The following is a 15,655-nucleotide window of genomic DNA, read 5'->3' as shown; positions in this document are numbered from 1 at the left end:
CAAATGAGTTTGAGGTGCATATAGAACTGCAATGACAGACTTGGGGGTCACAGAAATATCAGAAAGGGTTTTTTAAAAAATACTTTACAAACAGATCGAAACTTACACACTGAACAAACAAATCTGTGCTGGAACGCGACGTCACAGGAGCGGTTTTGGTGTCCGAGTTTCGACACAAACAAAGAATAAACTGGAGTGAAATCAGCCAGGCCTGAAACTGCCGAATCAATACGAGACTACATTAGCGGCTTTGGCGTTGGAACCTGCAAACAAAATGAATGGATCGATGCCAAACTGCAGGTCATCGCCATGTTTATCTGCAACTCGCTCGCGGTGGAGTTGAACCGCAAGTCGCTATAGGACTGTGTCGCTCGTGCCGACTGACCTCAATCTTTTTCTTAATGGCGAGCGCCGAGCAACCGTCACGGCTGCCACGGTGGACGGCTGGGGGGGAGGCATGAAGGTCGGAAAAAAGGCCATAGAGATGTCGGTAGAGAAGCATATTTTTCTTCTTCTGGTGAAAGCTCCTCCGACATAATTGAGTTTGGATGACAATATATAATTTTCGATGTCCGAGAAAAGGTCAATTTTCTACTGAAAAAAAGAGCAAAAACTCTGTCTCTTGGAGACACTTTCCTTGTCTCCAAGAGAATTCAATTTTCACTCTCCCTGGACAGTTTTTGAGGTACACAATGTTATTCGCCCACAATTACCCTCACATTCCATGCTTGGAACTCGAAATTAATTTAGATCTAACATGTTTTATTGTAACAAGTGTCTGCCCAAATGACCAAGGTGGTCAGTTCTGCAGGTATCAGAATAAAAATAATTTTAATTTTGGATTCGTACCACTTTCAAGACAACATTGAGCTGCCGAACAGAGACACGACCATGTGCTCAAGATAGCGGGAATAGAGCGACAGGTAAACCCTGATGAACTATCAAAGCCGTTATTATGTCTTGATATTAAACTTTGGTTCTTTTTTGGAACCGACCAAAATGCTTCTGTAGTACAGATACCATAACATGTGTCGCCAAGTTCTGATACCCCAACAAATCTTGACGATATTTGGATTCTTCTGAAGAAGAACTGATGGATTTCAAAGGGTGAGAAGATCAGATTCATTTGTCACAGTGTTCTTTTAGTTTGGAAACTATTTTATATATTTTTTTTAATTTGCAAGAAAACTGCTAGGAGTTTATAGCAAAGCAGACAAATGTAACTCAAGGTTTCCACTTTGTGTAATCTTATTTTCTTTCTGTTAGAATTGATCTCATGAAGTTGGTGTTGAAAAAAAGCATAGTTGGCAACAGAGCGTATCGGTATTGGAACCGGTATCAAATTATTTCCGATCAATACACAACCCTTGGCTTTGATGACCATAGTTGGGAGTCCATTTATTCATTTTCTTTGCCGTTTAGTCCCTTATGGGAGTCAAACTCCAAACAAGCGCCACGTCGCTCTCCATAGTTGGGAGTCTTTCAGTTGCACAGCTTGAACCACCGGATGTTATCAATGCACAAACAGCTCTGCTACAAATTGCACCAGCAGTAGGATGGAAAGCAGAAGCTTAATTATGATAAAACAGTCCGACAGCGGTTGAAAATGCGTTTGACTCCAGCAAACAGATCCACCCCCCAACGACGCACGCCTCGCCACATGCCACCACAAACAGATTTATCTGCATGTATTTGAACAGGTTGTCTTTTTTTTTCCAACCCCCAACTAAATATTGCCAGGGAGGATCACAGCGAGGACAGAAACACACACACATCTGACCCGTTATCAGTCGCGGGTTCTCCATCAGAAGAGCTTTTGCTGGTGAATAAATAAAACCTGTTTGTGTTTTCTCACCCCCTTCCCTCTTCCATCACCACCTCTGCTTCTCCACCACTCACATTTACAACCACGCTGTTGCTTTGAAGCGCAGTCAACTCCCGGAGAGATATCTGTGCGGAATAATAAATGAGTGAACACGATCACTCATTAAAAAGGGAAACATTTCATGAAACAAACCCCCTTTTGTATCAAGTGTGAGCGTTCTCTCTCTCTACACACACACACACACACACACACACACACCAGCCTCAAAAGAGAGCTGGGGAAGGGAGACCGAAGGGAGGGAGCAGGGGGGAGCAAAAGTTTATCAAAACTTCAAGAGGAGGATATAAAGTTATCTGAAATGATCCCCAAAAATGGGGGAGAAAATATAGGATTTCCTCATTTATAATTGAGCGTCTTAGCATTGCCAGCTCTTTCCCCCTTGAAGCAACCAATGATACACTGTATTCTGGAAACACATAATGACTGAATAAACTCCAAAATCAAGTTTTGACAACAAGTAGACACAAGTTGAGTTCTCTGGGTACACTTTAGTTCACTATCATTTCGGTTGGGTAACTGACGCGAACAAAACAACCTTAAAAAGACTGGATTTTGCGAAACAAAAGAATAGCTTGGTGGCCGGCGTTCAAGTAAATCACAAGCTTGAGTAGTTCATGCTAACTATGCTATCCGGTTAGTAACCGTTAGCAAAATTCTGCTATCCAGCTAACTCAAATATGGTTACAACTGCACGTACTAATAGTTGTGATCGGGGGTGAACCGATCCGTTGCTGGTATCTGGAATCTGTCCGATCCAGACTCTCAAAGTTGGATCACATATCCATAAAAAAAAGGTTCAATACGTGAGGCGGATCTAGGCAACGTAGCTCTTTAAGTGTAAACAAAAGTTCCATTTAAATGTATTTTCTTTAAGTTCGTATAACATTTTTAAAACTTCATGGTTTAAATAAATATCAACTTTGTACTTCCAAATGTAGTTTTTTATTCACTTTTATTCACAGCACTGGTATTGGTACTCAAAGCCCAAGTGTCGGTATCAGGGCCATAATAAGTCAGATCGTTCCCCAATAGCGGTCGCTCACAACTGACAATTTAGTTTAATGCAAATTTAGCACAACTTGAATTATGTGTAAATGCACTTTTTCACTTTGTTCTTGCTTTTATGAAACTTGCAGTACCTTCTGTTGTCTGCTTTGTACTGGAAATCGAATTTCCCGAAGATCTCCTTAAGGATTAATAAAGTCTATCTATCTATCCTAAATGGACGTAACATGGTTGATTTTACAATAAATAATTAAATATTATATATACTGTCCAAATGTTGCCATTAGCAACAGTTGAATGCTAACCTTTGCTACAGCTAACTGTTTCCAACAGCCAGTTTTCATTGGAAACTGAATAGTGTGGGATGTATTCTTTGGACTAGGATGTGCTTCTTCCTTCTTAAATCTTTTTTTTTGTGGATTCCACATAAAACAGGTAGGTTTAATAGATGACTTTGTAATTGTCCACAGATGTGTGCGAGTGTTTGTCTATGCGTCTCCTGTGATGGCGACGATGTCCCCCCGGGTGTAGACCCCGAGTCGAAAGAAAGTGATCCATTGTCAATATTAGCTCAGAACCTGTCAAACGCTTACATGAAATTAAGTTACTTTAATATTATTACATTAACTTTCATCATGAAAAGGGCCAACATGAGGGAGAAATAAACCTGCCCCCATAATGATGTTACAACGAGTCGCCATAGTAACAGGAAGCGATCCAGCAGCCCCCGTGGAAGGTCCCGAGCGATGCCAAATCCGTGTCACATAAAAAAAAAAACAGTGACGACTGACAAAATCCATCCAACATCTGAGATTTAGGATTTTTGGGACGCAGAAGCTTTACATCATCATCGGGAGCCGTAATAAGCCCATCAGCCGATGGCGGCGCCGAGATGTGACGGGTCGCCCGAAGGAACTGGAGGCAAGCGTGGTGGCCGTCGCTGTTCTACCCCGGAGTCCAAACCGTCGCATCCCTCGAGCGAGAAATCAAACGACGGATTAAATCAGAGAGGCCTCGTGGCCAGATGCGATCCCTCCGTATTGATTTCCTCACGTTGATGAGTCTCGCGTTACGGATTTGAAAAAAAAACAAAGAATATCGAGTGTAAAATTGTCACCGCGCTCCCGATTTTCCACGGTGGCGGGATGTGGGAGAGGATCTCGGGAAAATCTGCGCCAAAAAACACCCACTGAATAATCACCAAAATGTATTTTAAAAGCTCATTAGGTTTGCCAAGAAAACATCAAATGAATAACCCTGAAAGCTGTTCCAGTGGGGCTTAATTTATTTAACCCAATACATTAGGAAGAAACACAGTTAGAAGACATTTGGATTGATTTATTATTACATTATACTACCCCTAAATTAATCCAAAACTATCTTAGAAATCCTTTTAAAATGTAAATAAATTGTGGGAAACTGGTTAAAAATGATAATAGTAATCGCATGAATACACTTTATTTTAAAAATAATTTATGAAAAAAAATATATGATGTCGTGAATAATATACAGAGTTACAAAACTTTTTTCCCGCACCATGCAGTGTGTAGGATGATTTTTTAATGACTGCGAGTGAAGAACTTGAAGCGTGACCTGAACATCGGGTGATAAAAATAAATAAATCTCAATACGTTTCTTGGCTTCACATTTTATAAATGTGATCATCTTTGGCGGTAACTAGGCCATTGTGTTTGTTCTTCCTCCGTCAGTTGCATATTTAAAAAAAAAAACAAACAACAACTCTGTTTTCTAACCTTTGAAGTATGAGGATAATTTAGCATTCATTTGCTCTTTAATACAATTTGTGCACTCTTCCGCGAAGCGCTCCGGTTTGGACGCAACCTTTCCATTAGTTAGGTTCAGCGCGGAGCGTCATGTTTTATTCAACTGTTTTTTTTTCATAGACCACAGAAGCTCAAAAGGTTTGGTCTTCAATCAAAGTTTTCAAAAAAAAAGAGAAGCTCAAACTTTTCGCGAAAACATAGTCGCAGTTACTGAAAACGTCGATGAGACCAGGAGACTTTCTCGTCCATCCATCCATCCATCCATCAGGGGCCCGGGAGGAGAAGGAACAACGTCCCTAAAGGAACCGGCATCACAGACGTTTCAGATCAAACCATGAAGACCCAACAATTCAACCCTTTTTTTCTAATCCCCCTTCACTGTCGGACAAGTGGGAATTAGTTTTCCACCAAAGAGAAACAGATGACTTTTGTCTGCCGACTTCATCTCGGAAAAACTTTGTGCGCCAAATTAGCATGTGTCATCCATTAAAAAAAACCTTCTGTGCGGCTAACTAGCATGCTAACATCAAACGCGTGTTAATAATTGACTATTTGACAAGATAATTAGTATAAATCCACCAATAATGTTGTTTGGTGACACAGAAATTAAATCCTGAGTCCTTCTTATAATGAGTATCCAACCGATATTTCACTGTTGTTAGCAAAACTCTTGGCATTAGCGCTAGATTCACGCCATTAAACACTTCATTAGCGACTCGTTGAGAGGACGCTTGTTGTTTTTTTTAATTACATCTCTAGTTAGCATCTTAGCATGGTTAGCCAGTTAAGACAACATGGATCGCTCGAAGAAAAAAAAAGGGGTTGAACTTTAAAGAAATAGAAAATAAAAATAAGAAATAATGAGGTAATTAACTTCTTATGGACCTTAACTTGAAAAAAGTGAAAACTAACATTGATTTAAGTGAGAATTTTTTGAGCTTTTAATAAAGAGCTACATCTTCAAAACACAATTCATCCAAAACAAAATTGTCCATTTATGACAACTTAGCTCAACAGATAGCATCTTAAAAAATAAGACCAATAAGGGCCCTTTATCCTTGAGCTTTTAATATATTGCCAGTATATATAAACAATATATATATATTTTATAAGTTATATAAACAGTATTTAATATATGTTGCCTGTTTTTACTGCTGTGTTTTCTGTGCAATGACAATAAAAGTCTAAAGTCTAATATACTTTAAAACATAATTTTTAATTAGCTTTAAACATCTTATTCAGTAACGGAACTCACAGTTGATTGAGGAAAAGATCAAAATTGTCTGTTATTTGAGTAACCAAAGAGTGAAGCAAGTTCTCAAGCAAAGTCAATATTTGGCTTTCACTTATGAACAAAAACTTGCCTGCACACTCATCCCCTGTTTCTATCCCTTTCGCTGCCAGGCTAATGGTTCACTCGTCTCCTCCTCGGGGAAGTCAAGAGTGTGTTTCTTTTTTCCACACTCGTCTAAAACTCATGGTTTACCAATGAGGATCCTCCGTGGACGTGGAGTTGACGTTCTAATATATCTGACGGTTTAAAGATCGCATCAAATGAAGTATTTGGATGGTTTAAAACCTCTGCAACAGTCTCGGTGAGGTAGTTCGCTATGATCTTTTTTAGCCTGGAAAAACTTCTGAAAATGTGGTTTACAATAATTTAATAAAGGGGCCTACAAGGGTACGTCTTACCGTTGAGCTCAAGCAACAGCTTTCGGCAGCGGTGGATATAAAAAAAAAAAGTTAAGTACGTGCGTCGCAGACGAAGGGCAGGATTGTAAAAAAACGCATATAGACCTTTGGGAAATGCTAACATCTGCATCATCTGAGACTTCTTATTCATCGCCAGCTTCTTATATTGCAGTCAGTTACATTTCGTCTTTTTGTCTATGACCTTACGCCACAGGCAAAAGTTTTACTTTAAAAAATGTACGGAAATAAAAAGAAAGTTGAGAAATGCTGCGGCTATAATGTGTTTGACACCGAGCTTAAAGGAGGGTCAAGATAGAGGCCGTCACGGGGGCCCCATGTGGCTCCTGAGCCTCCCACAATCTAGGTCTGATCCAACAAACATGAGTGCTGTATTTCACACTTGCTTTTAAAGGTTTTATTCCAAAAGAAATACAGAAAAATAAACTGCTTCATCATGAAGAAATCTACACCAGAATTACCGAAAGGTGGATTTCTAACCACCAGACCGAGGGGAAAAACACGAACAACCTCCTCCCATTGATCCGATCTTTAGATCAACAACGAACACTGATGTACGCTATAGATCCCAGCATTACGTCTGTGGCAAAAGGGAGCGGAGAACGATTAGTTATGCATCGTCAAGTGGACGTGAGAAACGACAAGAAAGAAGGAACACCTGGCCGTGACGAATTGGTCCGTCAAAAAAGCCGCCAAAGGCCGACTAAAAAAAAATCGCAGACACCGACTCCAGGTGGGCAACGGGAGATTTGACAAACCGTGGCACTGTCAAGTCTTTTTTTTGGCGAATGTTTTTTATAAAAGTATGGTTTGGTTTGTCATGATACAGGCCACTAGATGAACCACTTGTTCCAATGGTACCAGATTTAGATTGTATCAGCTTGTTCTCTCTCTTTATTTCTCTTTGTTCTATTTTATTTTGATTTATTTTTTGGTGAAAAATTGCTGTATTTGCTGTGGCCATTGGAAAAAAACAATTTCCCGAAGGAGACCTCCAAAGTTCTACCTTACCTTACCTTACCTTACATATTATTTTTAAACTGAGGGTTTAATACTATAGCTTAGAAATGTGGACATGTTTTTTTGAAAGTAACACTTGATGTTTATTTTAGTAAGTAAGTAAGTAAGTAATTTTTATTTGTATAGCGCTTTTCCAGACCAGGGTCACAAAGTGCTTAAACAATCAAAACAATATTCAATAAAGTATATATTTTAAAGATCAATATAAAACTGATAACACAACAGGATGTTGTTTTATTTTAGGTCAAATGTGGAAGTACAGTAGCCAAAATGGTCCAATTTCAAGGCTGGCCTGCATTTAACTATGATATCGTAATACTTTTTAAGTCCAGATGCAAAAGTACAATCGTGAAAAATACCATGGAATCCGGAGGGTCAACGCTCATGACATGTAGTCCCAGGTGTATAAATAGAAACACGTTCAGCTGTAGTAAAAGCCGCCAAAGGCATACTAAAAATCGCAGACGCCGCCTCCAGGTGGGCAACGGGAGATTTGACAAACCGTGGCACTGTCAAGTCTTTTTTTTTTGGCAAATGTTTTTTTCTAAAAGTATGGTTTGGTTTGTCATGATACAGGCCACTAGATGAACCACTTATTCCAATGGTACCTCATATTATTTTTAAACTGAGGGTTTACTGCTATAGCTTAGAAATTTAGACATGTTTTTTTGAAAGTAACACTTTCTTTTGATGTTTATTTTAGGTCAAATGTGGAAGTACAGTAGCCAAAATGGTCCAATTTCAAGGCTGGGCTGCATTTAACTATGATATGGTGATAGTTTTTAAGTCCAGATGCAAAAGTACAATCGTGAATAAACCGTTGTACCATGGAATCCAGAGGGTCAACGCTCACGGCATAGTCCCAGGTGTATAAATAGAAACACGTTCAGCTGTAGTAAAAGAACCTCACATTAATCACGTTTCAATCACAACACAATTAAACGGCTTCGGTTGAAGAGCGGTGACACGTAAAAGCTCCCGCAGCTGCATCGTAGAGCGACCACAAGTGGAATTGAGAGCTGGAAAAATAAGGTAAAAAAATCTTCGGATCTCAACCGACGAGCGCCGCAGACGATTTAAAAACAACGGTTTTCAGTCAAAACAAGCTTCTGGGATAGAGAAGTTTGGGACGACTCATGCGTTGCTCTTTCCGTGTGATCATCCGCTCGTAATCTTGGCAACAAATGGGCGATTACGAGTGCCGGCACAAATGGCTGAGGCGGCGCCGCGGCCCCTGGTACTGCTGCTACTTGTCCCCGGTAACATTCCCACTTGATAATGAGGGAAGAGTCTGGAACCTGTTGTATATCAATTAACTCTTAAAAGGAGTGCCGGGCATTTATTGCTTTAACCTTTTGGCCCCCGTAGGGGTGAAAAGACCTAACTCTTGTTTTTGCATGTCATGAAAAGGCGAGCGGGAGCAACAGCTGCGACTGAAAAAGGGAAAAAAAAAAAGAAGTCAAAGAGGTTCCGACCAACACGTCTGGAGTGATAAAATAAGCTTTTGTGTAAAACCTCAATTTTGTTCGACTTGATTGAGCAGCTTCAAAAAGATTTTCCGACGTGAATCCCGGAGGGAAGCAGTTAATCCTGATCTTCTCCACAAGCGGAGGGATCATCTCAATGTAAATCACGACGGTGCGTTTGATCAAAGTATTCAATCGAGTCTTGAACACATGACGCCCCCCCGTAAGCGGCCTTTCAACAAGGTCAGCATCCCAACCCCGAACCACTCGATGGTAAACACGTCCATCCTTAAAGTAGGTCATCATTGCATAAACAAAGGGCCCGTCATCCACTGACCCTCTATTCCTCTCGCTTTTATACCGTGTAAACAAGACACTCCGAGTGATGCTCTCTGGGCTTCGGTGTGGAGACGATTTCCTCCAAAAAAACACACACCACCAAAATTACACACAAATATGCAGGCGGACATTTTGAGAGTCTCGGGACGAGACAGGATTATGGATGAACACACAGGGAGTACCGGCCATTAGTTTTTATTATGGCGGATGAAAATCAACGTGGGCAGTTTTAACGTCAGATTCAATCGACTTCACAGGGTCCGATGTTCGTACACCTACATGCTTGTGTGCTAGCAGTAGCATGCTAATGGAAACTGATGTCATTCTGAGGAGATTTGGTTATTCTTTTAATAATGAATTCACGATTTTTGCGTGAAGATTTTTCGGTTAACTTTTAGAATACGTCCTCACGTGTAATTGAGTCAAAGATAACAGGTTTGAAGAGGTACAAGTCCAAGTCAACCAGTATTTATTTGAAAGTCTATACCAGGAAATAAACTTCTTAAAAGTACATTAGTTTAAGCTTTTAAAGTATTAAATATTAAATATATTCTGTTTTACCTCTATGGTTGGTTTTTAAATGTATATCTTGTCCCACCACACCATCCACTCATAGCACATGAAACACTTATATATGTAGGGCTAGGGTATCAATCGGAAATGTACGATACCGGTACCGATACAAGTAACGTCACCTCCATATTGGTTCCTGAACGATACTTTTACCAATACTACTTTTATTCAATCAATTCTAACAAGTTTCGTGTTTTAACTTTGACATTTTTTTTCAGTCTAAGCTGTATTCTTTCTCAGAAAAAGTGCTAAAGAACAGATGCTAACAAGTGACGAATTAATCTGATGTTGTCAGTTTTTTCTTAAGAATGCACAAATGCAAACCAAAGTTCCATACCTGACCCTAGATATACGTCTTCCTGAAGGTTAAAGTCAAGGTTACTGGGCTGTCTTGAGTTAGTTTCACCTCATATCCAAGAGGCTCCTTCAGTAACAAATAACAGATCCACTTCCAGGACATCACTATATGACTGGGTCGACAGGAATTGATTCAAAATTATCATTTTTCAAGTATTTAGAGACGCGTTTCTTCTGGACCAAGGTCAAAAAGCCATCAATGGCATATATCTGTAGACAACAGTTGCCAAACTTTATCATCAAAGGAATTATTGTGACTGACCTACTGAACTTGAAGAGAAAACTTTTGTCTATAGTTTCTGTTTGCTATAGTACCCATAGTGAGTTAGCTTTACTTTGACGTACTACTAGTTGCCATGTGGACCGTGTCAAACAGAGCAATGATATCAATGGAAGAGTCAAGGTTGTACAACTTGCCAAACAACTTTGTCCACTTCAGTTACCGACACAAATACTTTCCTGCATTTACCTTTTTCTGAAGCACTGCTCGACGATACCTTCCATCAAAAGGATACGAAAGTTAAACCAAGTACGTTTAACGCTAATAAGTCAAGAGTGCATCTACGTAACAAATCCACTTATCTCGTTTTTTTTGTCGCAATGAAGTTTAAGTACAAACTTTAAGATGCGGCGTCAGTACCATGGATATCCAGCAGGGTTAGAATTTTGTCATTCCCTATTATCGTCGTCCATATTGGATTGTTTTCTTTTATTCAATTGAATCTCCTATGTTTTTGTTAAGGGCGCACTGCTGGTCATAATGCTGATAATTTTTCAATTGGCATCTGAGATATATTCCAGTAACAGTAAACTTATTTATCAATTTAAGTGTTTTAATTGTGTTTAGAATTATCCAAGGTGTTGAAAATCATACCACCTAAATCAGACCTGGGCAAAGAGGCCCCTTTGACTGTATTTATGCGACCCTCGTAATGTCAAAGTATGATATTGTATGTATTTTGTATTTATTATTCATTTACATTTTCACACTTATTAACTTGTTCCCTCCTTTCTTGTGTGTAACATTTTTTTTAAGTTAGTTGAAGAAATTCTTTGAAAAAAACTCATATATATAAGAATAAAATTGAAGCTTATTTATCTTAATAAAAGTCACGACCTAATGACAAATGTCCTTTTTTGAGGGATTTTCTTTCTTTTTGCTTGACGGCCCCTAACAACATTCACAGAATTGAATGTGGCCCCTTGAACTATTACAATTGCCCATCTTGTTTCTTTTCTACTTCAGACTAACATCACTTAGTGTCAACACGGTGAAGGTTTTCGACTCCATTTTTCCATTTCTTATCCTCTTTTTTTCTCCAACTTCCAGGGGGATTTTCTTTCTCAACGCCAACCGACACATGTTCATGATCAACCATTCAAATGTGACAACACCAGGGGAGCTGTCATATTAAAACACACCCACCCCTTCGACATGAGAGACTTTTCTTATTTTTTTGGACGACCACTATCCAAGGACACATTGTGTGGTTGAGAGTATGCATTGCAAATGCTGGAAGAAAGAAGGGAAGGGAAGAAAAAAAAAAACTTGCAGGGGCCTGCAGGGTTCGTGCACATCGCCATCTGCCTGCTGCTCGAGTAAGTTCATTATTTCTGCAGGAGAATAAAAGTATTCTGCAGCCGTGGAGGATTTGCACGAGTCAAACCCGCTTATGCACGCGTACAAAATGACAAGAAGATTGTCACTAAAACAATGCATGTGTTTGTGTGGAAGTGTGTGTTTTTTTTTTGGCTTCTTACCTTGGACGTGCAGCGTCAGCAGCAGCATCAACATCCCCACACACACCGCCATGGCAGCCTCGATGTATCCGGATGGTTTTTCTCTTTTTTAAAAAACAAACAAAAAAAACCCGCAAACTTCTGCGAAATTCCACTTCCAAGTCGCGAAAGACTGCGCCGCGCGGGAGCCGCTGATCTGGCTTGGGGGTCTCTGCGGAGTTGAGGAGGAGGGGGGGTCTCTCCAGGAGAGGAGGAAAAATAAAAGGCGATCCAGAAGAAAAAGAAAAGGGGTGCAAAGGGTTTTGGATGTGTTTTTTAAAAAAAAAGATGTTTCAGGAGGAGCGAGAGTGAGGAGATAGATCCAGGGTTTGTCGCTCCATCCACGGGGGGGCTGCTGCACAACTCTCCCCGCGTTAGACGCAATGAGGCCGGCTAGAGAGTGGGGGTCCTCCCGGTGGAACTTTTCCAACACTTTGGAAAAGAGTTTCCAAGAGAAATGTCGCCTTCTCTCCGCCAGTCAAAATGACACTCTTTTCCCCCCTTGTTTTTTTTTTTAAGCTCCCTCTTGTTCCCCCCACACACGTCGGTGGTCTTCGTTGAAGTTCGTTGAGTCGACAGGAAAAAACGAGTCGATCCGAAGTTGCTTCGGGTTTTTTTCGTAGTTGTTATTGTGGATGAAAACACAGCTTTTTTTTCGTCCCGCGTTCGGCGAACCTTCTCCCCGCCGATCAGCCGCCTCAGTGTTACTGACTCTCCCTGAAGCTCCGGGAGAGAGATCGGGATCTGGTGACGTCGCGCTGAAAAGGGAGGAGTCTGGATTGTCCTGCAACACGCAAACGCATCACTCGCGGGGAGGAAGACAAAACAAACACGAGGCGCCCACAGGAAGTGACTGGAACTTCAGTTTGTTAATTCAATTAGAAAAAATCATCCGAATAACAGACACTATTAATAATAACGGAAAAAAAGACGCGTATCTAAGCATACTATTAATAAAAAAAATATTTGAAATAGGAAAAACGGATTACATTAAGATAACTAATTTAATATAATGTGATACATTTAATAAATAAATAAAAAGGAAAATGTGTATCTGAATAAAACAAAATGATGTAAGGTTGACCACACTGAATATAAGGTGAATAAATGTAAGTAAGTAAGTGATTTAAATTTATAGAGCGTTTTTTTTAGACCAGGGTCACAAAGCGCTTAAAAAAATACTCAAAAAATATATACTAAAAAGATTGAGATAACACCTTTGATTTTCATTTCGCATTAAATTTGAATGAACTAGCTATTCTTTTTACTAACTAAAAACAATTTCCCGAAGGAGACCTCCCGAGGGATCAATAAAGTTCTACCTTCCCTACCTATTGTATCCTTTGTCTTTGTTATTTTTCTTTGATCTATGTTCTTTATCTCGTTTTTATTTGTTCAGGCTTTTCCTTGATTTTCTGGAACTCCTGTTGTGTTATCAGTTTTATCTTGACTTTTAAAGTATATACTTTATTGACTGTTGTTTTGATTGTTTAAGTGCTTTGTGACCAAATAAAAATTACTTGCCTTCTTACTTACTTATCTTTATCTTTAGACTTAGATTGTATCATCTTGTTCTTTCTCTTTATTTCTCCTTGTTCTTGTTCTTATTTTATTTTTATTTATTTTTATGAATAATTGCTGTATTGCTGTGTCTAATTGGAAAAAACAATTTCTCGAAGAAGACCTCCTGAGGGATCAATAAAGTTCTACCTACCTACCTAACCTAACCTAACCTAATTAGCAACTTAGCTTATCTCACTATTACTACTTGTTTAAGCGCTTTATGACTCTGGTCTAGAAAAGCGCTTAAACTAATTTTACTTACCTACTTACTTACTTACTTACTTACTTACTTACTTACTTACTATTGCAACATTGGAATTCAAAACTACTTTTTCTTTAATTGGATTCTAAAAACATGATGATCTAAACACATTACCCAAATCCCACATGTTGCTTTTGATTGTTTAAGCGCTTTGTGACCCTGGTCTAGAAAGGGGCTTTAAAATTTTAAATGACTTATTCTTATTACTTACTTACTTACTTGTATTAGATAATTGTGTAAATAATGAGTTGTTGTTCTATCTAGCTGAAACCAAATACTCCCAATGATCTAACTAAAGTATTTATTTATGTAGGTACACTATTTGAAATATTTACTGTAAAGTCAAGAATATACATTACAATATATAACAGATAAAATTGATTTAAGTAATTGTAAAACAGAAGCAACAAAACTATATTGCATATACAATAAAGTTTATCCATCTATTTATCTAAAAAAAAGACAAAATATATTTTGAATAGATGTATGCAAAAAAAAATGTAAGTATCTATTATGTTTTAAGATTAAAAAGAAAAAGTATTGTATATAAAGAAAGTATTAGCTAGTGATGGTCTAACAAAGCTTCATGAAGCAGTGTCATCACTTTCAGTGTCCACTAGATGGCGGTCTCTGCACTATATTCCTTTGTTTGAATGAAACATCACATCATTTTTAAACCGATGGCGCCACCTACTGACCTCTCAACAACCAGACACTGCTTCATGAAGCTTCATCCGACCATCACTTGGCGTGTCACAAATTCTGTTATGATACACAATTATACTAAAATGTAAAAAAAACAAACATAATATTACATGGATAGGATCATGAGAATCCTTAAATCAAGATACTAGGAAAGAAAATTTAGCATATAAGCTTCATTAGCAACTTGGCTAAATCCACTTTTTAAAGTTGATTTATAGTTTCAGATAATCTACTGTATAATTTAGCAAATAAAAAGAAGTATGGGGTAATGAGAATTTGAGTAAAAAAAATGATTTATCTTAATAACACTATGGCAGTACCAATAGCCCTGCACATGCAGTACATACAGTATAATAAACCGTTGATGGGATATTAAAACAATTTTTATTTGTCTTTACTTATACTCTTCTACCTTATATTAAACTAGAATTATGCAGAGAGAAGCTAATGGATTTTTTTAAGGTGGTTGAGCAACCAATATTATTGTATATTCATGTTGTGTTAGCATGACCGCTAAAGTCTAAATTTGCTATTTAATTTTAACAAAATTAAGGAAAGGAAAAAAGCGCATAAACATTAGCGTTTATAATATATAAATATACAAACATTTCTGCTTTTAGCTACTTTATCATTTAAGCTAAGTCGCTGCTCATACTAACCATCTTTAAACAGTCAGTGTTACTCTGACCATTAAACCTTCTAATAGTGAAACTGTATAGTTGATAAAAAAAAAAAATGTTTCTCAGTAATGTAGAAGTAAAACCATCAAACTTCTTCTTCCTCATGGTTGGTTCTACTGTCACATGCCGCTGACTAACCATGACATCATCCGTACTTCTCTCTCTATTCCGGGTTCAAGCCACCGGTGAGTCTCCTGACAAGGTGAATGACGCATTTTTCGTCACTGCACTATATTCCTTTGTTTGAATGAAACATCACATCATTTTTAAACCGATGGCGCCACCTACTGACCTCTCAACAACTAGACACTGCTTCATGAAGCTTCATCCGACCATCACTTGGCGTGTCACAATTTCTGTTATGATACACAATTATACTAAAATGTAAAAAAAAAAAACATAATATTACATGGATAGGATCATGAGAATCCTTAAATCAAGATACTAGGAAAGAATATTTAGCATATAAGCTTCATTAGCAACTTGGCTAAATCCACTTTTTAAAGTTGATTTATAGTTTCAGATAA

General features: G+C 38.4%; 1 protein-coding gene across 5 annotated transcripts in view; it reads right to left on the bottom strand.

Moving 5' to 3' along the window:
* Nucleotides 1-12,618, bottom strand: part of nectin1b (nectin cell adhesion molecule 1b) — a 195,941-nt gene extending 183,323 nt beyond the window's left edge. For 3 of the 5 annotated variants that reach the window (XM_087796355.1, XM_087796356.1, XM_087796357.1), the window contains exon 1: nt 11,901-12,618. In XM_087796355.1, the coding sequence (XP_087652481.1) occupies nt 11,901-11,952 (52 nt within the window). In that variant the 5' untranslated portion in view covers nt 11,953-12,618. The remainder of the gene's footprint in view (nt 1-11,900) is intronic. The other 2 variants (XM_087796353.1, XM_087796354.1) reach the window with 2 other exon arrangements.
* Nucleotides 12,619-15,655: the final 3,037 nt, after the last annotated feature.

The sequence above is a fragment of the Callionymus lyra genome, chromosome 7 (genome assembly GCF_982586985.1).
Source record: "Callionymus lyra chromosome 7, fCalLyr1.hap1.1, whole genome shotgun sequence".
NCBI classification, from domain to species: Eukaryota; Metazoa; Chordata; class Actinopteri; order Syngnathiformes; family Callionymidae; genus Callionymus; species Callionymus lyra.
Note: the sequence above shows the minus strand (reverse complement) of the source record. Positions and strands in the feature narration are given on the sequence as shown.